This window comes from Phyllobates terribilis, unplaced genomic scaffold (assembly GCF_046119375.1).
Source record: "Phyllobates terribilis strain yellow unplaced genomic scaffold, ASM4611937v1 Scaffold_2__4_contigs__length_985480577, whole genome shotgun sequence".
Classification (NCBI taxonomy): domain Eukaryota; kingdom Metazoa; phylum Chordata; class Amphibia; order Anura; family Dendrobatidae; genus Phyllobates; species Phyllobates terribilis.
The window spans coordinates 444775691-444801137 of NW_027362762.1; the positions used below are offsets into that span (position 1 = coordinate 444775691).

Here is a 25447-nt window from a genome sequence, read left to right on the forward strand (position 1 = left end):
AGCTCTGGAGGGGAGGAGTGGAGTGGATTACAGCTCTGGAGGGGAGGAGTGGAGCGGATTATAGTTAAGGAGGGTAGGAGTGGAGCAGATTATAGCTAAGGAGGGTAGAAGTGGAGCGGATTATAGCTATGGATGGGAGGAGTGGAGCGGATTATAGCTATGGAGAGGAGGAGTGGAGCGGATTCTATACATCATATGAATCAGTGATACTGACTTAAATGTACCTTATACCGAATATTGTTATATATCAGCCACATAATACGATGTCCCTGTGTATTTTAAGCCCACAAAGAGGGGTTTGTCCACTAATTGGACAACCCCTTCTAAATCGCTGTTTTCCCTCTTCAAGCGGTGTCGCCACTGGCGGTGTCTGTTGCGCTCTCACTTCCTCTGGATGTATGTGATTTGTCCGAAGGAGGGGAGAGTGAAGTGGCCGCTAATTGGCAGCAGGGATCGCGTGACATAATGTCACATGATCCGTGGGAGAGCCAGTGCCAACACGGCTGGAATGGCGTCGGGGGTAAGGAGGAGTGTTATTTTTCAAGGGGGAAACATAGGAATTGAGATGGGGTTGTCCGAGTAGTGGACAACCCTTTTAATCTGCACACTTTTAAAAGGTAGGGGATATAGAAGCTTGTAAAGGGGTAACAGGAGTCTCACTTTACATACACACACAGTCACATCACACTGTGGAAGAATTTACTTTTATTATTGAAGCCTTCTGCAACCTCCTCCTTAGTGCTCCATAACACAGAAATCATTACTTCTTAGGGTATGTGCAGGGTAGAAAATTTCTGCATCATTTCTGCATCTCCCTGGCAGAAAAAACGCATGCAGATTGTGCATGCGTTTTTCCTGCAGAATACATGCGGATCCACATGCAGATTGACAAGCGCTTTCCAGGCGATTTTAGCATCACCTGGAAAGTGCTTGACAACTAGGTCACACTATATAAATCCATGCAAACAGCATGGATTTATACAGTGTGACCCGAGAGAGTGTATATACTTACCTCCGATGGCCCGCGCTGTCCTGCTCACTCCGTTCTCCCGGCTGCCGGCAACTTTGAATTGAAAGACCTGCCGACGTCAGCGTCACGTGACCCGTCACATGACTCTGACGTCACCGCAGGTCCTACAACTCACTGCAAGTGTCGGGAACCAAGCAGGAGCGGTGCGCGGGCCGACAGATGGTAAGTATATATATATTTTTTATTTTATTCTTGTTTTTACAGCTTTTTTAATGGTACCTGGGTGTGGATGAGACTCTCCTCTCCTCCACACTCGGGTACCATCCGCACATTAGAACGCGCCAATAACGCAAGTACAGATGCAGTCTTGCGGAATTGGCGCGTTCTAATGCAAGTCAATGGCGGCGAAAACGCCGCGTTTCCGCAAAATTAAATGACATGTTGCGGATTTTTGAGCGCAGCGTTTACGCTGCGGAAAAATCCGCATCATGGGCACAGCACATGCGGATTTCAATTGGGGAACATTGCTGCCCTTCTACCATGCGTTTTTCATGCGTTTCCGCGGCGTTTACGCAACTGCAAAAACGCCGCGGAAACGCATGAAATACGCATCGTGTGAATTCAGCCTTATATACAGTCATAGCTGAAAGTGCTGGCACCCTTAAAATTGTTCCAGAAAATGAAGTATTTCTCCCAGAAAATTATTGCAATAAGGCTATGTGCCCACGTTGCATTTATGAAGCAGAAAATTTCTGCTGCATAAATGCAAGTCCTCTCCCGGAAAAACGCATGCGGAATTCCGCACGCGTTTATCGCGCATTTTTCGCGCGTTTATCACGCGTTTTCCACATGCGGAATTGCCTTGCGTTTTTTATGCATTGGACAAAGGCAATTCCGCTTGCGGAAACGCAAAATTAAATGACATGCTGCGGATTTTTGAACGCGGCATAAACGCTGCGGAAAAATCCGCAGCATGTGCATAGAACTTGCGGAATCCCATTGGGGACCATGGGGTGCGGATATACATGCGTTTTTCAAGCGTTTACGCTGCGGAAATTCCGCAGCATATACGCTTGAAAAATGCTACGTGGGCACACAGCCTTAGGCTGAGTTCACACGATGTGTATTTCATGCGTTTCCGCGGCGTTTTTGCAGTTGCGTAAACGCCGCGGAAATGCATGAAAAACGCATGGTAGAAGGGAAGCAATGTTCCCCAATGGAAATCCGCATGTGCTGTGCTCATGATGCGGATTTTTCCGCAGCGTGAACGCTGCGGTCAAAAATCCGCAGCATGTCAATTAATTTTGCGGAGACGCGGCGATTTCGCCGCCATTGACTTGCATTAGAACGCGCCAATTCCGCAAGACTGCATCTGTACTTGCGCTATTGGCGCGTTCTAATATGCGGATGGTACCCGAGTGTGGAGGAGAGGAGAGTCTCATCCACACCCAGGTACCATTAAAAAAGCTGTAAAAAAAAGAATAAAATAAAAAATAAATGTATTCTTACCTTCTGTCTGCCCGCGCTCCGCTCCCGCTTGGTTCCCGGCACTTGCAGTGAGTTGTAGGACCTGCGCTGACGTCAGAGTCATGTGACGGGTCACGTGACGCTGACGTCGGCAGGTCTTTCAATTCAAAGTTGCCGGCAGCCGGGAACTTTGTAAAGCAGGACAGCGCGGGCCATCGGAGGTAAGTATATACACTCTCTCGGGTCACACTATATAAATCCATGCTGTTTGCATGGATTTATATAGTGTGACCTAGTTGTCAAGCACTTTCCAGGTGATGCTAAAATCGCCTGGAAAGCGCTTGTCAATCTGCATGCGGAAACGCATGTGAATCTGCATGTGGATCCGCATGTATTCTGCAGGAAAAACGCATGCACAATCTGCATGCGTTTTTTCTGCCAGGGAGATGCAGAAATGATGCAGAAATTTTCTGCTTCATTTCTGCATCGTGTGAACATACCCTTACACATGTTTTGTTATACACAAGAGACCTGGAGCAGGTTGCAAAAGAAGAGTGGTCCAAAATACCAGTTAAGAACTGTAAGAAGCTTGATGATGGTTATAATAAAGCAATTGACTACAGTTATGTATTCCAAAAGGAGTGCAACCAAATATTAAGTTGAGGGTGCCAACAATTTTGGCGGGCCCATTTTTGGGGTTTTGCGAGAAATTATATTCAATTTGCCTTTTTTTCTGGTTTTTTTTTTAGATCCAACACACATGAAAGGAATTAAACATGTGTAATTGCAATAATTTTCAGGGCGAAATACTTCATTTTCTGGAACAATTTCAAGGGCGCCAACACTTTCAGCCATGACTGTAGCTACATTGAGTATGAAATGAGATAACAGATTTTCCCAGTTTTACATGCTGCATAGTCCCAGTCTCTCCAACACAGTAGTATCTCCCAGTTCAGCAGAAGGAAGTCTCACCCAGCTGTCAAAATACTGAAACATTGGAGAGTAGACATGAGCCTGAATTCAGTGTCACTTTCTTAAAGGTAACCTTCTCGATCCACAGGAAGGATGTATCAGACACTGGCTACATAATTTCGGTCAGGTATGTTTTACGCAAACGCCGCAGCGTTTTAGAGAAAAAGATACTTTAAAAGTCGTCAAGGAACTAAGTCGCACAAGAGACTAGTCGGATTGGCAGGTCCCTGGCAGCTACTCCCCGCCAGCGGCCCTAGGTCTCTATACACACTCACACATGGAGACACCTGTCCGTCACTGGCAGTGGGCAGGGAGAAGCTGCAAGGGGGACACGACCGGTCTAATGAGTCTACAGCGCTCCAGTGGCTTTTAAAGTGAGGTTTTTCTCTGAAACGGCACAGCGTATCTGAATGTATCAGCAACCCTCAATTTCTAAAATTCCTGATCGATGAAAAGGTAAAATAATGGTTTTGCTTGCCAAGACAATGTCCATAATGCAATAGTATTTGCATTATTTAGCCTTCAACAACAGTGTTTCTCTAGGTTAGTTTCCTCTACAGATAAATGTGCAGTTAAGGGTCACTAGCATGCATTCACTTAGAAGGCAGTAGTGTGCTAAAGGTTGTCAGCAAAATGTCAAGACCAAATGTCCATCTCCTGGATGAAATGCAAATGCTAAGAAACACAAGCGGCTCTGGAGGGCCTTTGCATGTCCAATCGGCACAATTGTCATTCTTATCCATCAAAAAATGCCATACAAACTTTAACCCGTTCACGACATGTGCGACGCAAGTCGGAGGCGGGTGTATGGAGCGGGCTCACGGGTGGGATCCATGCCCTCATTGGCGCGCCTGCGAAGTGATCGCAGTTCGCCTGTGAGTTGCTATGACAGTCTGCTGAAACCCCCCGTGCTTGTCATTACGAAGCTCATTGGAAACCCACCCTGTAGCCAGGCTTCAAAGGAGTCCATGATTTCTTACTATATACAGCAATGCTGTGGCATGACTGTATATAGCGCAAGCGATCAAGCGATTGCAGCTTCAAGTCACTTATGGGGACTAACAAGAACAGTGGGAAAAAAAAGTTTTATAAATGGATAAAAAAATGTAAAAAAAATGTAAGTTTAAATCACCACCCCCCCCCCCCCCCCATTAAAAATGGAGATATTATAAAAATAAAACAATATACATATGTGCTATCACCGCGTTCTGAAAAGTCCGATCAAAATCTTAAAATAATTAGCCCGTGTAAAAAAAAAAAAAAAAAAAAAAAAAAAAAAACAAGAACGTAAAAATTACGGGGTTTTTTTGGCCGCTGCAATTCCACAAAAAATGCAGTAACAAGCATCTATCCCAAAATGGTATGAAAAAAATGTTGTCCCATCCCGCAAAAAATAAGCCGTCACACAGCTCCATCAGCCAAAAAATAAAAACGTTACAGATTTTGGAAAATGGCAACACAAACAAAAAAAAATGGTTTTGGTTGTTTTTGCATACTTCTGATTTTTTTCACCACTAAAATAACTGGACATGTTTGGTATCGCCATAATCATACTGATGAGCAGAATTTTATTGCGAGGTCATTTTCACCACAAAATGTTTACCGAAAAAACAATTCCCAAAAACAATGTCAGAATTGCATTTTTTTAACAGTTTCTCCCAACATGGAATTTTGCTTTCCCCCATTTTCCAGTTCGCTATGTGGTAAAATGAATGGTGTCATTCAAAAGTACAACTCTTATCGCAAAAAAACAAGCCCCTCACATGCGGACAGAAAACTAAAACAGTTATGGCTCTGGGAAGAAGGTGAGGGAAAAACGAAAATGCAAAAACGGAAATTGGCCCTGTCATGATGGGGCTAAAGAAAAAAAAAAAAGTGTCCTCAACTACCCTCACCCATCTCTTGCCATTCCCGCAGTGACTCTTCCCGATTATCTGATCACTGTAGCCAGTTACTGACTGTAGTAGTGATGTGCTACATTAGTGACGTGACCCTGTGTCGAATTGTCACCACTGCAGCAGAAAGTAGAAACCAGTTGTTGACTAGCCAGGTTTGGAACATGACGGGCAGGGGTATCAGTAGGGGGGAGTATTCCTTTATTCCCCATCTTATACACCAATCTGAGTTGATTTAAAGATCAGATGTCTTCACTTGACAAGCATTTTAACCACTGTGATTAAACAAAAATTAACAAAACACTTACAGTGTGTGACGCCAGCCAAAGTCTGGTAAAAAGTAGGAGTGTCGCTGTCATCAGTAAGTGTTACAAAGACTCCTCCAGACAACAACCATCGGGAAAATGTAAATGCATCTTTATTCTGAAGCAGCCAATTTCGAAACTTTTCATAGTTCACCTTTTCACCCTGAAAATAAAAATAATTTATTAGCAAGCTCCAGATTTCATATTATCCAATAACCAAATACAAGCAGAGAGAAGAGTGAAAGCTATGAGAAAAGTCAAACACCATTTAGCTGGAATACTATCTGTTGCCAAACAATTACAAAACGCACATATAAATATATAAACCGAATAATGAATAAAGCATTCTGATGAATAATATGAAATTAGCTTTCCTTTTAAAAATCAGCTTTATCAGAATATGAAAGGTGATGCAAGGCGATATGAAAACTTACCTCCGCAAAGCATTTTTTCAGCGACAATGGGACTTCTCCATCTACAACCGAGAGCATGCTCTCCATGTCCTCCCGAACCACGCAGCTTCCAGACTCATTGGAAAACAGGCTAAAAATGTCTGAGAAAAAATAAATAAATAAAAAAGCACAATATTACAAAAAAATACATACACATGCGTTACACATATATACGCGAGTATGTGTGTGTACTCTGTGCATATACCGGTAATTTTGATCTATCTTTTTTTTGGGGGGGGGGGAATAAGTGCAGCTTCTTTTATATATAAGAAGCAGCCTTTATCCCAAAAACACAGCTGGTGCACGCCCCCGTCTGCTGAGACTGTGTCTCTCTATGCTCTGGTGTAGGTTTGGATAATAACGAAGTAAAAATCGTATTTTTTCTAAAAACGATATATTTTTTTAGATATAAAACTAAAAATATATAATATTTTTTTTCTTCCTTCAGATATTTCACATTTTGTACATGATGAATGACTTACTGAAGGGATCTATGAACAATTTTTGCATCTCTGGATCAAGCGCACCACTATAATATTTATATAAATATACTTTTGTATAAATGACTGGATTCATAGGGGTTCACGGGTGACCGGAGATTAGTGTTGAGCGAGTATGTTCTATAAACCCTTTCACCGAATATGCTCGGGCCGAGCTCCGAGTATTTATAGCTGCTCGGTGATATGGTTGAATCGCTCCCGTGTGCATGATTTGCGACTGTTTGACAGCTTTATTACATGTGAGGAATGTATAATAAATAGACATTCCTCACATGTAATAAAGCTGTCAAACAGTTGTAAATCATGCACACAGGAGTGATTTAACCATATCACCGAGCAGCTGTAAATACTCCAAGCTCGGCCCGAGCATACTCGGCGAAAGGGTTAATAGAACATACTCGCTCAACACTACAGAAGATACATTTCTATATTCCATAGCAAATTCTTATCGGATAGTTGCGGTGGTGGAGCGGGATCGCAGGGCCTTCAGTTACCCTCCCTCAGGAGCCCGGCGGCAGCAGCAGAAGAGGTGAGATGCTGGGGGCCGGTGTCTGGCTGTCGGTGGTGAGAGAGTGGCGCGGCGTGCGCCGCTTTCCGGTGGCCATCATCCTGAAGCGTGATCTACAGGAAAATGGCCGCTCGTGACGATGCATGCACATACTGGGATCTCGGCGGCCATTTACCTGTAGATCACGGCTTCAGGAAGATGGCCGCGGCCACCGGAGAGCAGCGCACGCCTCACCTCTTCCGCTGCCGGGTCCCTGAGGGAGGGAACGGAAGGCCCTGCGATCCTGCTCCACCACCACTGCAAGTCCCTGCTGCTGGAGTAATGCCTTCTCGCACACAGGGTCCGCAGGATTCCTCCACTTCCGCCGGCTTCCTGAAGGACCCTGCCTATTGTGACCTCAGCTATTTTTATTTTTATTATATATATAATGCCCCCTGAGAAAGCAAGAGCGAAAGCCTGCGTTCGGGGTCTGGGTTGGAGGCTTTCCTTGGCACCTAACTATAGGTAATGAAATTATCTTTTTCATTAAATAGTAGACATTGGTCTGTAGATTTGTCTGTGGCATTGGTTCCAGTTAATATTACCATACAGCATAGAACCGCAAGTAAACTGCTGTATCTGTTTCAGTTCCCTGTGTGTTACCAGGCACTTGCTGACATTTTACATGAGAGGCTGTATGCGCTGGGATCTTTAGTTCCCCGCACATATGGGCCATTAGGTGGCGCATATGGGACTTTATAATACTGCAACGTTACCTTGTATGCTGCCCTTTAACTTGCTATAAGACATTGCTACTAATATACTCCCTGTTGTCAAGTGGACTCCTCCTGCCCATATACTGGGTATTTATACGGTCTAGCTTCATATATATATATATATATATATATATATATATATATATATATATATATATATATATTTTATATATATATATATATATATTTTTATTATTTTTTTTTTTGTGTACTTGAGGATGTAATGTTTTTAATATATTACTTAATAAAATATTTTTTAATGAGAGGTATGAACTCAATGGCCTCTGTATTTTGTAAATTGCAAGATGAGTTTTTCCATTTGATAACAGGGCACAATCTCCTTTTCAAGTAATAAACTAAGAATGATGGTTTGTACAAAATATTATATATATATATATATACACACACATACACACACCCTATTGCAGCCCTATGCAGCAAACACACACACACAGTATGTATACATACACACACTCGAAAATGGTACATAAGAGAACATGGTGCTGTGTTTTTTGTTTTTTTTGTTAAATAGTAGCTCATCATTAGCCAGGCCATTAACTGCAGTCTAAGATAATGAAAGAATGAGGGAAATGGTCCTAAAAAGGATTCAGTAAAGAGGAAAACGGTATCTGTAAGCGATATTGGGCAGCATTAAAAAATTATTAGGAAGCAAAACATTTTCTATTCACAGTGAAACATTAATTTTTTTCAAACCCATATGTCAAATTTGCTCCGTCTATGACCATTTCTTGTGAAAAGCCTGTAATGAATAGTGACACTTACACTTAGCCTTCTCTTCATCTCGACCTCTTGTTAGGAGAACTAGTCCCACTATCAAGTTATTGAAGTGTAAGCCTTTTGAGGTCCCACCAAAAGAGCAGTAAATGACCTAAAACACAACAAAATAGGAACTTTACCAAACATAATAGTTTTGATACACACAGTGCATTATTATTCATGTATATTCAACCTAATGTAATCAATGGCCTGAAAATCTTGATTGACTTTGTGTTATTCGATTTGTGATAAGAAATTACAATCATTCTAATGATTAAAGCCATGCATATTTTCACATTAAATAAATTCAGTCACAGATATTGCTAAAAATATCACAACCTACAGAAATAAAAATCAGAATAATATATCTTTCCTTGGTATTAAAGGGTATATGCAACCCGATGATTAAAGTGTACCTTCCAAAATAATCTGTTGTGTGCGCAATATTACAGGTAACTTTTCAGAATATACTGCCATGTCTGTACTTAACATCATTTCTTGACATTATATGACTCGTATATGGCATTGCCCAACAGTTTCCCCTCTATCCTCCATATTTCAGTCGTCTCTGAGCTGCTGGGTGGCAACTAGCTGCTATGATGTCTCCTATACATAGCGTGCACACAGAGAAAGAAGAGGAGGAATACATCTCTCTATCACACACAGAAACAGTAGAAGCTGAATGAAGACATTATACAGCAGTACCGTGCTGTGTGTATGTGAATCCAGCAGCGAAGTCAATTAAATTTGCTAAAACTACAGAATGGTTTCTGCTTGGTCTCTCACTGTGCTGAGAGTTCGTGATCACTCAGTGTGCTGAGGGATCCTCACGCCTCTCCGTCCCCCATCCACTATATATAGAAATTGACACGCTACGCACTCTGGCACCTCCCTGTGCTGGGAGCCTGTTTTGCTTTAAACAAGTCAAATTTGAGCTTTATTTCTTATTATAAGTTCAGGAGGAGGGTGAGGGAAACGGAGAAATGGCTTATAAGCGAAGAAAAAGGCATAGTTCTCTGATAAAAATATATTACAATGTTTCTCATACTTGTTTGTGCTGTCGATTTATGCAAAACTTGTTGAAATAGCACTGACCATTTTAGATGAAGATGACAAATTCACCAAATTAAAGATAAAAAAATCATGAATATTAATAAAAATAGTAACCATGAAAAAAAAAAAAAAAAAAATAGGCTCTGCTCACTGTTGCAGTAGGAGCTCCACTGGACTCTCGGGTGCACCTGACAGTAAGACCTGCGCGGTCCACAACAATACTGTCAAAAATACAACTCTGGTGAACCCTATATTTGAGTGACTTAAAGAAGTTGTCCACTACTTTATATGAACCCCCCCAATGTATCCCCCCGGGGCCCAGAAGTGTTTTTCTAAATACCTTGCGCTATCTCTGGCCGCTCAGAGGCATCACGTGACCCTCGGCTGATGTCACGCCTCACTTGACGTGACATCAGTGACGCGCTCCCCGCGGTGGACGCCGAGCTGTGAGCGGGGTTACCCCGTGCGTCACACCCAGCATCCATGCTTTGAAAATACCAATGTAAGGTATGCATAGATATATGATAAGCTAAGCTATGATTTGATCAACAGACAGCATTTTATTTCTGGGGAAAAGATAAAGTAAGTTGCCTGAAACGGACACTCTGGTGCTGCATATCTCCATGGGAAAACTATGTTTCCCCAACAGCAGGCCGCCTGTGAGGATCCACCAGATCCTTGAAATATTGGATGATTAATGCGTTTCATCAAAATTACCAACCCATATATCATGTTAATACGTAGCTAGACAAAGCATGGTTCCAGAAATACTGTTTAAGGCTACATTCACATTACTGTTTGCACATTCCATTTCTCTGTTCCTTTAAGAGGAACTGCGCTGTCCGCAACAAGAGGAACAGACAAAAGGAATTCATGCATAGGATAATCAGTTGCAATACTGATGCAAATGGAACCCTATTGGTTATAATGGGGTCCCATCTGGATTCTGTTTTGAGGCATTTTTTTTTTAATCATGAACAATAAAAAATTATATTGTGGTACCGTGTTAGCCAGAAAAAAATCTATGTGAATAGTTTCATGCCCCAAAAAGACAACTATTCTATATGAGTGATACCTTTATTGGCTAACCAGAAAAAATAAATTTGCAAACTTTCAGAGAACAGAATCTCCTTAATTTGTATACCTGCCTGAAGAAGGAGCCTCTGTGCTCTGAAAACTTGCAAATATAATATTTTTGGTTAGTCAATAAAGGTATCACTCCTAAAATACTTCTGTCTTCTTTTGGGCACAAAAATGTATTTACATGGTATTTTTTGGAACTGAAAGAAAAGCACATTATGTAGAACTTTTACTTCCATTCATAAGATTGACTGGAACCTAGATGGTTTCTATAATAGTGAATGGGGTCCTTCTGCATCAGTAATCCGTGAATTACAGGAATTCCATTTGTTTGCTGTTCTAATCTCATTTCAAAACACGAGTCTGAACTTAGTCTTGATGAAAATATTCCTAAATCAGAATATACACAGGAGACAAGAAGTTGAGCTTTTCTAAAGTTTGGAGAAAAGAAAATTCTCTCAAATATTATTCATCAGCTCTACTGGAAGGCTACTGAATTTAACTGCAGAGGTTTCAAAGCAGGAATCCACTTTATTGATTGAATTAGTAAATTAATATTTGGAAGCATGTAGCCTGTTTAATAAGGTCTAGCGCAGTATGAATAATTAACAGGAATTTAATTTATTGGACAGGTAATAAGTTCACTGGGTCACAGCAAATCAATAGGCTACAACATGGTTTCATAAAAAATGTCTGTTTTAAATATGATGGGGCGACAGATTCCCTTACTAGCAGAATCTGAAGTTTTGTTTTTTTTCAACACATCAAATGCTAATAAAATGTCAGTTAAGAAAATCAGCCAAACGGAGTAAATCAAAAGAAAAAAAATACTTTTGATATTTTTAGGATGTGTTTTTTTTGCCACATAAACCATAAAATATGAAAAAATAAACTGTTTCAGTATCTAAGACTCTACAAAAGGTGGTAAAAACATAAATAAATGGCTACCTCTGCAGCCAACAGGAGACCCAGGACAATAAATATAATGTGGGCGTATAAGGTCACCATTAATCAGAAGCTATTTAATATACTAATGAGATGCAAAATGCAACATGTACGATTCACATTTTAGCATAATGTACACAGAATAACAATGCATGGTCAACGTCTTTAGGAATGTATAATCTTAAATACAGCGAGTATCCACTTCTAAGATATTTGCTGTGTGAAGATTGCTTAGGCCAGCATGTGTGCTGCTCCGTTGTAATTCAGATTAATATTGTAGACATATTAAGAAATAAGCAGCAGGATTTCCGTGATCTGCAATTCTTGTCATTCAATGCATGAAGAAATAGTTACAGATAAAATACATTTAGATTAAAGAACCATGGGAATAAGCCAGAAAATAAATCTAGCATCGTAAATATCGGCAAATGTTTAAAACGGAAAAATGAGGATCCAATTCTGACAACCTAAGAAAATTGGTCTAAAAAAGTCCAGTGGCCAGCGTGAAAAATGCAAGATCTTTTATTTTTCATACAAATTATGATATAGAGAAAAAATATATAACATTTCCAAATATATTCATTTGGAAATGTTATATTTTTTTTCTCTATTTCAGACACACATATGCACATAAACATATGCACAGTACCTTGATAAAGTATTCCCCCGTGAACTTTTACTTTTTTCCACATCTTTTCACGTTACACCCACAAACTTAAATTTATTAAATTGGGATTTCATGTGATATGCCAACACAAAGTAGCAAGTATTTGTCAAGTGTAAAGGAAATGGTACATGGTTTTTTAATTATTTTAAAAATACCCCTTAATAAAATCCAGAGTGACAAATTGCCTCCAAAAGTCACAATTAGTGAATTGAGTCCTGCTGCGTGTAATTTATTCTCAGTATAACTACAGCTGTTCTGTGAAGGCCTTAGAGGTTTGGTTGAGAACATTAGGCATCAGACGGCATCCAGAAAACCAAGGCGCCCCCCAGACAGGTCAGGGATAAAGTTGTGGAGAAGAGTAAAGCAGGGTTAGGTAGAAAAAAAATAGCTTAAGATCTGAACAACTCACTGAGCACTGTTCAATCCATAATCCAAAAATGGAAGGAGCATGACAAAACTGGAAACCTACCAAGACATGGCCGTCCACCTAAATTAACATCCCAAGCAAGGAGAATCTGTAACAAGACTTAAAAATTCCTGTTCACGGACGCTCTTCATCCAATCTCAATGAGCTAGTTTGCAAAAAAGAATGGGTAAAAATTTCAGCCTCTAATCGTGCAAAGTTGGTAGAAACATAGCCCAACAGATTTGCAGCAGTAATTGCAGTAAAAGGTGGTCGTACAAAGAAATGACTCAGTGAGCTGAAAACAAATGTACGTCACAAAGTTTAGATTTATATTTTTAAATAATAATTAGAAAATCATGTATCATTTTCTTTACACTTCAGAAATACTTGCTACTTTGTGTTTGGGTATCACATAAAATCCAAATAAAATACATTTAAGTTTGTGGCTGTAACGTGAAAAAATATGAAAAAGTTCATGGGATATGAAAACTTTTTGAAGGCACTGTATATACACAAAGAGCTGATTTAAACAATAGGTCATACTTAGATATGGGCGAACCAGAACATAAATTGAGTCATGACGCACAGGTTACGTTGTGTAAAGCCAGCTAATCAAAAGAAGGGCAGTATGTAGGAGGTGGTTCAAGTGGCTCAGATTACTGACATGGTCACTGGAGCAGGTACTGTGAATTGATTAACACCATCTCTAGTGGCCTCTCAACCGAATGGCCGACCATGTAATGCATGCAAGCATCAGATCCTGCCTGGCTGGATGCAACTATGAAATGACAACATAGCCTCGATTCATCGAGACTTGAAGAAGAGTACGTTGGAGAAAGATGCACACAATGTTTATTATTATGCTTACTTATATTTCCCCATCATATTCCTCAGTGCTTTACAGATATTGTCATTGTTGTCCCTATTGGGGCTCACAATCTAAATTTCTGTGGGAGGAAACCCACGCAAACACGGGGAGAACATACAAACTCCTTGTAGATTTTATCCCTGGTTGGATTTGAATGCAGGACCCCAGCGCTGTAAAGCAACAGTGCTAACCACTGAGCCACCGTGCTGACCAAACTTAATAAAAGGCATACTTCTCTTAATAAATTTGGTGCAGCTTTCAGCTGCGATATACCACAAGAAGAAATGTATTCAAGTTGTTGACAGGAGTAGATTTTTGTCGTAATTTACACCACTTTTTTGGCATAAATTATAATTCAATTGTTGGCTGCGCTCAGTCTCACCTCATCCCCGCAAAGCTATACCCACTTTGAAAAAGTTGGCTTCACTGGCCGAGACTGGCCTAAAAAGTGAAACATTTTATTGAAAATACAAAAGTTGGCCAAAAATTTGGTGAGATTTTCCCCCATGAATCTATGTTGGTTGTAGCTGCATGTACAGCAGCATTCCGAGACCCTCTTTGTATCTAGGCCCTTCTGTAAGCTCGAATGGCTAGGGATGCTACTTAATATGGAATGTAAATCCACTGTTTTACTTGCCTTTACCACATTGTCTTTTAGAATTGTTACAATATGTAACCCTAATATTATATTATGTATACTTCTATATAAAAAAAAAAAATCTTTATATAGATCTATACACATACGGAACCCCACTAGCTACTGTATATTGAATAATGTTCCATTTCCTGTCTTTTCTAGTTATACTTAGGCTATGTGCCCACGATGCAGAAATGAAGCAGAAAATTTCTGCTTCATTTCTGCAAGTAAAAACTCATGCGGAATTCCGCACGCGTTTATCGCGCGATTTCCACATGCGGAATTGCCTTGCGTTTTTTAATGCATTGAAAAAGGCAATTCCGCTTGCGGAAACGCAAAATTAATGAACATGCTGCTGATTTTTGAACGCAGCATAAACGCTGCGGAAAAATCCGCAGCGTGGGCATAGAACTTGCGGAATCCCCTTGGGGACCATGGGGAGCGGATTACCTAGCGTTTAACAAGCGTTTACGCTGCGGAAATTCCGCAGCGTAAACGCTTGAAAAACGCTACGTGGGCACGCAGCCTCAGGCTGTGTGCCCACGTAGCGTTTTTCAAGCGTATATGCTGCGGAATTTCCGCAGCGTAAACGCTTGAAAAACGCATGTATATCCGCACCCCATGGTCCCCAATGGCATTCCGCAATGTCAATGCCCATGCTGCGGATTTTTCCGCAGCGTATATGCTGCGGTCAAAAATCCGCAGCATGTTCATTAATTTTGCAGAAGCGCAGCGGAATCAATGTGCGGATGGTACCCAAGTCTGGATGAGAGGAGACTCTCATCCAGACCTGGGTACCAAAGAACCTGTAAAAAAAAGAATAAAATAAAGTTTATACTTATCTTCTGATGTTTTCCCTCCGTCGCGCTGTTGTCTGAAGGACCTGCTACGTCATTGAGTCATGTGACCCACCACATGACTCAATGACGTCACCGCAGGTCCTGCACACAACAGCGTGAGCCGCTCAAGACTCCGGACGGGGCAGAGGATGCATCAGAAGGTGAGTATAAATTTTATTTTTTTATTTTTTACCATTCTGAACAAGTTGTCAAGCACTTTTCCAAGTGATGCTTGGAGAAGTGCTTGATAACCCGCATGCGGAAATGCATGCAAAGACGCCTCACAAACGCTTCTACCTGGCGGGAAAACCGCATGTAATATCCGCATGCGATTTTCCCGCCAGGGAGAAGCGTAAAAAATATGCTTCAGGTCCGCAACGTGGGCACATAGCCTTACCGTACATTCATTTCTAACATTTCTCGTTATCTGCCAGGCAACACAAGGAAACAGCATGAATCACCACTTTTGTTGGAGAAGATCTGTCCTTAAATATCCACTTGCTAATAAACAATGTAAGAAAAAGTACAAGACACATAATGATGGCTGCCACCCTCTTTCTCTGCAGGCGATTTGCACAAGGTCACAATGAAGGTGATACTTTTAGGACCCAGTTATATTTAGCTGCAGATCTTTTGTCAGCTAAGTGAATGCGAAAAAGTGAATAAATGTAAAACCTGCTGACAAAAAAATATGCCAGTGTCTGCAGCAATGCACGACACGTGTTTCTACCAATAAATCCTTCCAATTTCATGACCCAAATGTTTGAAACATAAATTTACATTTTATTTTAATTTGAAAATTATGTAGAAGCACAATAAAATTGGGAGTGAGTTTATGTATCGCAGTAAAAAATTATATGACTGGGTTCATAATTTATTAGCATTTGCCCACATGAAGACTTGCACATATTGCATTGGAGCGCATTATAAAAAAAATACAAAATAACTGCGGGCCTGGAAAGAATCCACGGAGCTATACATCTGCATTTCAATCAAAAATATTAATTATATTGCACACATAAAGCCACCGATTTCAAGCAGATGTGTAAAACACAATGAGGATCAATTTACACCCAAAAACTGGCATTAAAAAAAACAAAACACATTTTTGTGCAAAGGGTAAAAATGTGCATGTTTCTGAGTTTTTACCCAAGCTCCTTCTACTTTTTTGAATAGTGTGTGGAGCTTGTTTGGAGGGGTGTGTGGTTAGCTCAACAGAATCACTAATTTACAGAGTCAGTTATAGCAGAAAAGAATTCCGGTCCATGACTGGAGTACATTTTCTGATGCTGGGCAGCTGATGCATACACCACCTAATGAATTTGGTGCAGCTTACTCCAACAGACTCTGGATCAAAACTTGCATATAAAACTCCCTCATGATTTTTTTCATAATTTATTGCACGATTTAAGGTGTGCCCTATTTTCAAGTATTCAATGCCCCCTGAAAACATCTGAATGTCCATAAAATGATTGATACAAATGATCATGTTTATAGTCATCTTGACACGCCTTTATTAAAGTGAAATAAGAACATTAAAGAAGCAACCATACACTCATATGAGTGACCTAGCTAACTGTTGGAGAGGGAAGCTAGTGGTTGCCAGACACATGTATGATAAATGGAAATGTACCAAAGTTATATCTTCAGAATTTTTTAAATTAGAGGTCCAAAGTAATACAACAAACATTGTTTTTCAACTTTCATGTTGCAATTTCAAAGAAGAAACAGAATAAACAGCTTGTGCAGCAATAAAGGCACCCCTAATTAATACTTAGTTGCACACCCATTGGCATTGCTGACAGCCTCCAAATGTTTCTTGTAGCCATCTATAAGCTTCTTACACTTCTCAGCTGGAATTTTCTCCCACTCTTCCTTTGCAGTTTGTTCAAGCTCTTGAATGTTTGCAGGGTTTTTTTTCCCCAATGGCAGATTTCAGCTCACCCCAAAGATTTTCAATGGGATTGAGGTCAGGAATCATTACTGGCCATTTTAAAACATTTCATTCTTTCTTTTTCAACCATGCCTGTGTACTTTGGATGTGTGCTTTGGGTCATTGTCTTGCTGGAGGACTCATGATGTTCGACTCAAACCAAGTTTTCTTACACTGGTTAAGATATTTCGCTCTAAAATCTCTTGATAATTCCCCGATTTCATGATTCCTGTGATATGATCAAGGCCTCCAGTTCCAGACGCAGCAAAGCAACCCCACAGAATTATGGATCATCCACCATGCTTAACTGTTGGTAAGGTGTTCTTTTCCTTATGAGCTTTATTGAGTCATTTGTAAGCAAACTGTTGCTCTGCCTTGCCAAAAAGCTCTATTTTTGTTTCATCTGTCCACAGAACATTTTCCCAGAAGGATTGTGGTTTGTCAAGGTACTCTTTGGCAAGGATCAGTCGTGCCTTTCTATGTCTTTTCTTCAGCAATGGTTTCTTCATTGGCCTTTGCCCATAAAGCTCTGCTTGGTTTAGTGTGCAGCGTATGGTACTTGGTGAAAAATCATGACCCAGGACTGTACCAGGTTGGCCTCGAGGTCTTTGGATGTTTGACGTGGTGTTTTTTTCCACCATTGGCACCAACCTTCGAAGACATCTCTTGTCAATTTTCCTCTTTCCCCCACGTCCAGGGACATTCTTAACGGTTCCATGCTTGGCAAACTTCTTAATAACATTGCGCACTGTTGAAACTGGGATACCAAGGTCTTTGGAGATGGTCTTATACCCTTTGGAAGTCTTATGTTTGCTAATAATGGCAGTTCTGATGTCCTCAGACAGCTCCTTTGTCTTCACCATTGTGACAAAAGAACAGGGCCTATCATGTGGCTTTTTAAAACACTGAAGTCATCATTCATTGGCTAATTCATGTCACATGGGCACCAATAATCACAGGTGAATCTCTTTTGTGATTTACCACAGGCAAGTCAAAATGTGTTTCCATACTAAATTAATGTAAAGGGTGCCATTACCAGTGACACAGCAAGGTTTAGATTTTTCTATTTTTCCCTACCATTTTTTGTTTTAAATTATTGTTCATCATTTGCTCTTTTGTATTTAACATGAGTGCTCTGCACAAAACACTTTCACTTGATTATTTTTTTTCAGGAGATATTCCACATCATGCACTTAAAACTACATGGGTGCCAATAACGATGAGCAGGACTGTATGAGTAGACTGTGTCATCAGAAGAACTCGCCTATCAATACGGAAGTGAGTAGGGTCCTTAGAAAGGAATCGGTCACCAGGTTTTTGCTACCTCATCTAAGAGCAGCATGATGTAGGGGAAGAAACCCTAATTCCTGTGATGTATCACATACTTTACAGTTTTGATAAAAATTACTGGTTTCTCTGCTGCAGATCTACCAGTTCGCTGTATACCCCACCCACAACACTGATTGGCAGCATCTGTGTACACTGTGCATAGGCAGAAAGCTGCCAATCAGTGGTGGGGTGGGGGTTATTTAGAGCTCATAAATATGGAGGACTACATGGCAGCAAGTTTACTAGTCCTCTAGTGATAAAAAATCCCTGTTTTACCAGCAGGAAACTATCAAAACTACAACAAGCAGCCCAGTATATGACACATTGATGGGAACGGAGTCGGCTTCAACAATATTCTTCTCTCAGATTAAGTGGTAAAAACCTGGTGACAGATTCCATTTAAGAACAAATTCACTATTTAAAATAGACAAAAACGTATGATGATGTATTACATCATTGATTGACTGAATGAAGGCCTTTTACATGTAAACTTTGTGCATGCTTAATAAGACACTCAATTATTATAAAATTGAGGCAATTTATTTAGGCTAGATAATGCAATTCCTCTTTCATATGGTTTACACTGTTTTTGGTGTTCTTTTAAAAGGGATTTCCAGAATTATAATATTGACAGTATATTCTTAGGACATGACACTAATTGGAGGGCCACTGCACCTTCAGTAAGCTGATCAGCTCGAAAGTACTGTTTTATATTATTAGTAGCCCATTCTGGAAGCAGACCCTCAATATTACAATACAGGAAGAATCATTTATAACAGAAGTTAAACATTTTACATAAAAAATATAATCTAGGTAGATTGGCTTCTGAGTTCCCGGGATGACGTTGCCTACTTGGTGCAGTTTTTGGTAGGACAGATTCTGCACCAGAACATAATACAGAACAGTAAATGTAATCCCAATCCCAATCCTCATGTTGCACATAATTCCACTGAAGATTTTGGGACACGCTGCAGAATTTCAAATTAAAACGTCGGTCAGATGCCTCTCACCCAACCAAATCAGTTCTCACAATTTGCACTGATGAGAGGCAGTACCCCGAAATACAGGGTCTGCAAATTGAGATTCCTGGTTTGGCTCTTATCCTAAGTCATATGACAAGGCTCGTTAAAGGATCGATAATGACTTTTAGGATTGCTACTTCCAATAGGTGGCACTAGAGTTTTAGCGTCCTCTTCCTTTCTGAAGAGACAATTTGCAAAATTTAATTTCCCAGAGGAGCATTGCAAGGCTGAAAAGTCTCCTCATCTTGATATGTCAGGCTTGACATGTCACTCTATGTAAGGAGAAATGTTACACCTTGGATCCCAAATTAAAACATAAATTCTACAACCAGTGACCCATGTTGTCATTAAGGCTGAAAATGATGCAGATGACAACCTGCAGGCTTCAATGTCAGGAAGTGTTCATGCCTAAAAGATCTCTTCTGTAAACCATGGCCACCCAACTATATGGATCACATGTAACAACCCAAAGAAGTCGATCTCCAGCCGATCTCGGTGCCTTTTTCACTTGTAGTGGCTAAAGTGGAAAAAACAGCTTCAGGTACATGAAAACATTGAGTCTTTTTTTTTTTTTTCAACCCCCATCGGCTTGCTCTAGAATTATAAATTGCATAATCACTTATACTCTCCTCCACTGTAACGCTTCTTCTGGTCTTTCCCAAAAGGCTACAGTGCATGTGACCGCAATAGCAAATTACATCGGCTCTGACTAGCTGCAGCGGTTATGTGCAATGAAGTCTGTCAACAAAAATTGGAAGCAGCAGAGCACAGGCATCCCCGGAGCAGTCGCGGATGTATATAGCGATTAAATTCTTCAACCCCATCCTCTTGCACTAGATAAAATTAATTAATGGAAAACCCCATAAAAGTGGACTCCCGAACCATGGGCAGCATGAATCAAAGACCAGCTGCTGCATTACAAACATCTATATATTTTATTCTGAAATGTTAGTCTAGTGAACTAGTCCCCAGGGTAAGATGCATGACCCCGCCAACTTCTTCCCACCAGCTCAGCTAGACTAATGTGTCTTTGCCTAAATACTGTACTGTACCCATAGGTCCCAGATTCATCATTTGCATTTTTTTAAGTTACTTTAAAATTAGGAATAAGAAGCCTAACCATAAACTCCATTTGCAGTTTTTTTCTCCTTATCAGTGCAAAGCAGAACTCATTTGGCTGAGCGAGGGAGGGGGGGGCTAATAAATAAAGTTTATTCTGCTGTAGGGCGCCAAATCGGCATCGGTTGACTTACTGGCACTGCAATTCTCTTCTGGGAACTTACATATGCAAATAGCCTCTTTAGAAATGAAGTGGACAGGAACTCTAGTACCACCTAATGGATGTAGCAATCCTAAAAGTTTATATTGACCCTTTAAAAAGGCCTTGACATATGACTTAAATGACCCAAATCATGGGTCAAATCATGACCCAAGTTAAATGGAAAGGCCCTTTAAAAAGGTTCAATATTGAGTGAGTATCTCTTCTTCTCTGAAGAGGATATTTGCATATTTAAAATCTCAAAGGAACATTGCATGGCCAATAAGTCTCCCTGCGCTCTCCACAAGGAGAAACTTTACTCCTTAGACCGCCTTTAGCAGATGAGTAATGGTTTTTATTTTTATAACATTTCCTGAAGCTAGTTTCACTGCTTCAACTCGGACAACTCTTTAAGAAATGGCTTTGTAACATAATCAATCCCATTCCCGTCCCCTTTCAGACAACTCCATGTGGTAAATGTATGACGAACTTGCATTTAAAGCACGTATGAGATGAATGCATTCAATTAAAGCGTCTATAGGAACATAAAGAGAGCGTCTGCACAGCTCCACAGGGGATGCGCTGGGTGCTTTTTTTTTTATTTCAGCAATATCCTAGATAATTTGCAGCGAACAAAGAAATAACTCTAAGGAAAATAATCAAAAATGGCAGTTCTTATCCGGGAAGAGAAAATTTAACAGACCGACTAGCCGAGGAAGCTGAGAATACAACAATTCCATACATTCCAATTTCTCACAACAATCAGAAAAGTACCTGAAAAGTACGTCTCAATAAGGTTTGGAGAGTGCAGACTGGTGAGTAATTAGCTTTGCAGATGCATAAATATTATCCAATGCAAGCACCATGTTTGTCCCAAAGGGTTTGTATAGAATCGGAAAAACATGGCTACTTATTTTCCAGAAACCGAGACATACCCACACACAACCTGTGGCCAGGGGAGGCACTATTTTATGAAAGCGTATCCATGTTTTTCTAATCCTGTACAATGCCTTCCAACCGTCGGTAGCTGTTGACCCACAGTTATTATTCTTGTCTCATGATTAATCTATCTATCCAAAAACTATACATACAGTATCACGTTAGAAAAAATAGCAAGAAATTACTAATTCATTATATCTTGCGTTAATGTAAACTTTTCCCAAATAGAGTAAGGCTTTGATGCCCATTTATCCTGACACTATTGTTTTCCAAGCCGCATTAAATTTGTGCACACGTGCATGCATGTCTATTTCTAAAGCTCCCAATACACATTAGATAAGATGATGGATGAACAATGGTTTAGCTGATGGTTCGGCTGGAGGTCATCTTGCCCGACTCTCCCATACACAGGCATGCTCGCTCTGCTAAGCGCATCTGTCTTCTCCATCTGAGGGCCGCTGCCAGACATTTATGGCGACACCTCATCTCTTAGAGAACAAATGAATTGGCAGTCCAAAATCGGACATACCGGTTCCTTATATCCGCAACAACATCTACAGTAGGCTTCATACCCAATCTGTCAGCCGTACCAGTAGATATTGGCAGATCGGCCCACATTAGTCTTATGTGTATGGGGGCCTAAGGTTCCAATTACATTGACCGCTCGGTGGCACAATACAACCACCGTTCGGTAAACTGTTACCGATCGGCAGTCATTTAACTACCTGTTTACACAGGCAGACCAAAGAAAACAATGCACAGTGAGTGATCTACAGTACAGCGCTCAGTGCACAAAGGCTGCCATTGCTCTCGACAGTGCGAGTCCTTTTTACATAGGACAATACACCACCACAAACAATGATCTTTTATATTGCACAAAAGAGTCATTTCATGGATGAACAAGCATTTTGCTCATTCTTCGGATGATTGTCAGCCTGTTTACACGGCAAGATAATTGTGAAACAAGCACTTTTAAACACCACTCATTTACGATTATCTTGTATTGTAAGTGCCCCATTAAGGCAAGTTTATTACTCTGATAGCCAGTTATATCTGGGAAGAACAAAGGATTAATAATCCAACTGTCCTCCAATGTTTATTCACAGGTTTCCCTGAAAAAAAAAATATATTTAATACAGCTAACCACCTTAATGTTGGAAAAGTTAGTAAGGGCAACCTTCTATCATAGTTACCGTACTTGTAAGGAACCCAACCAGTAAGTATGGAACAGAAAGGCATTGAGAAGGAAGACACAGAGAAGAAAATGTAATATAACACAATAATGTCTTACCTCTGCAACTTTTGGAGGAACTCCATCTCCTAACACTTCCCTGATGAAGCACTGCTGACTCATATAATAAGAAGGGCCACCACACGTTCGTTTAAAAGCATCTCTCAGCCTCTTTAGTTCTACATCCGTCACTAGAATGAAAGAATATGAGCCATTTAATCCTACAATACTGTAAAAAAAATGACAGAACACTTAATACATAAAAGGTGAAGAACTGGATCATTTGCTCTCAGGCATGTACCGTTCAGTGTTTAGAATCAATATACACTACAAATTTAAGCTAAGAAACCCCTTTAATCTTAACATTTTTGTTGTACATTAAAATAAATATGAAAAACAAAAATGTAAAAAATAAATAAATAAAAGCATAAAACACTGGAATAAATAACAATATGAAAGATTTAGCCCAAAAAAAAGATCAGTGTTTTCCTGACACAAAAGAGCAGCATCTAGATTATGGAGAGCAATATTAATTCCAGATAACTGTTAAACTTGACTTTCCACATACAGATTTATGAGGCAGAAACTTCTGACTTGTTCCATACATAGTAGATCTATCACTATTGTACAAAAGTCAGCTAGCAAACAACTAGATCACACAGGCAGAATGACCCATACACAAGTGTGCTGGCTTCGCCGAGCGCTCCTGTATTCTCTATGAGAGAGCCACAGTCAGACAAGTCTTAGAGAACAAGAGGATCGGTAGTCCGAAATTGGACATGCAAGATCCTTATATCCCTCGACATCATCTATATTATATTGGTGGTGCACCCTGTATTAAAAAAAAAATCAATACGCTAGACATGTTCGCCAATCTCATCCCCTTTACATCAACTCAGGGCTGCCATGCTATACACCGATATTCTGCATCTGTTCATAGATCTTGTACTAGAACAATTAAGTGAGGCAAAAAAGGGACTAAATCTTATAATTATAAGGTCCATGTTACATATGCCATTGTGTGCCAGATTTCTAGACTATTTTCCTTAGTAAATCTCTGAATGGATGTGTATATTTATAAATCCACAACGCCAATGTCTCAACGTTGGCAGAATGTAAATGTAAGGATTTCTGAAGATTTTAAAATACATACATCCCTTTAAAGAGGAGTGTTCACCTCTCCTAAAATCTCTATTACTAAGCATGCAAATGGATGAATAAAGCACCGACTGGATAAGTGCCCACAAAGTCTGACACAGATCACACAGAACTGACAGTACCAGACTGTGTATGTCTCCTCCATGCTGCGACAACTTTAGGGTTCCAATAAACCAGAATTAAAAGAAAACGGTCATGTGAAAATGGTGGATCTGCAGACAGGGTGTTATAAAGCAGGACAAGCCGATCAGATTGATATATAGTTTTCTGGGAAAAGTTTCAGTAACATTTTACATATTGAAATACTCGGTGTTTGTAAAGATACGGGTCCAGTGGGCGATCTACTCAGTGAATTAACAGTTGTTTCTGCATGCAGTCAGACAGGGAAGACTGTCAATCACTGAATAGGACCACCGACTGGACTCTTGTATAAACACACCAGGGATTTCAATGCATAAAATACAAGTTATACTGAATCTCTTCCAACAAACCTATATACAAATTCTCTATACCATGCTGCCCACAGATCGGACTGCATGGGCAACGTCACAGGTTCCCTGTAAGGCTTCCACCCCCCAATCCGGTGAGCAAGCTAATTTTGGCAGGATCAGCTGACTATCTATGGGGTCTTCATGACTCCACCAAAGTCAGAAGAAATATCCAGCATTTGAAATTTCAATAGTCAATCCTTTTGTTCAGCAGAGCGATAAGTCACTACTTTCTTCTAGAGAGCACAAGGGTGCTCGGCCAAGCTAAATGTCCCGGTGTACAGGAGAAACAGGAGAGCGTGGTTGGCTAAATGATTGTTCAGAAGACAGCTGTCTAATGTGTATGGCGATAGGGTTATCCTTTATTTAACATGTGGCAACAATTTGCACTGGAAGTCTACATACTATATTCATTTCACCCAAAACAATTAACAGCCATTATGTTCCACTTAATCATATATTTGTTTTTCTTGTAAGATCCAGATAAATGCTATTACATCAGCTGATCATACCAAAGACTTTGATTTGTAGTTGTTAGCATTATACTGTAAATTCACCTATAGGCAAGTTCCATGAAGTTCTTTGTGTCAAGCGAAATAAATGTATGACGCTGGTGGGAGCCTGTACTTCGCACCTGCTACTACACATACAGGGGGTAATATATGGAGCTCTGATCATCCACTACTAACCGGTGGAAACTTCCGAGGATTCAATTCAACGCCAACAGGCAGAGCCTTCTGTTGATCACCAGAACTGACAATGGGGACAATAATTGCCCCCACAAGGCCTGGTCCTATCAATACCTATCAGGACATGTGTACATAGATGTTCCAATGCAGTATCAGAATTAGAGAAAAAATAAATCTGTTCTATCATAATACTATATAGCGCCTGTTGCTGTTCTGAAGATGTTTCCTAAAGCATGTAAATAGATGGACTTGATGGACCTGAAAATCACCAACATTACTACATTCTGAAGTGTTTTATATACGA

At 40.2% G+C, this 25447-nt stretch overlaps 1 protein-coding gene across 3 annotated transcripts in view; it reads right to left on the reverse strand.

The window, feature by feature from the left end:
- The window catches only part of USP32 (ubiquitin specific peptidase 32), a 257900-nt gene that overhangs the window by 194007 nt on the left and 38446 nt on the right, over nucleotides 1–25447 (reverse strand). For all 3 annotated transcript variants that reach the window (XM_073665478.1, XM_073665477.1, XM_073665479.1), the window contains 4 exons: nucleotides 22869–22999; nucleotides 8608–8713; nucleotides 6044–6162; nucleotides 5613–5772 (listed from right to left, as the gene is read on the reverse strand). In XM_073665478.1, coding sequence (XP_073521579.1) covers nucleotides 5613–5772; nucleotides 6044–6162; nucleotides 8608–8713; nucleotides 22869–22999 — 516 coding nt within the window. The remainder of the gene's footprint in view (nucleotides 1–5612; nucleotides 5773–6043; nucleotides 6163–8607; nucleotides 8714–22868; nucleotides 23000–25447) is intronic.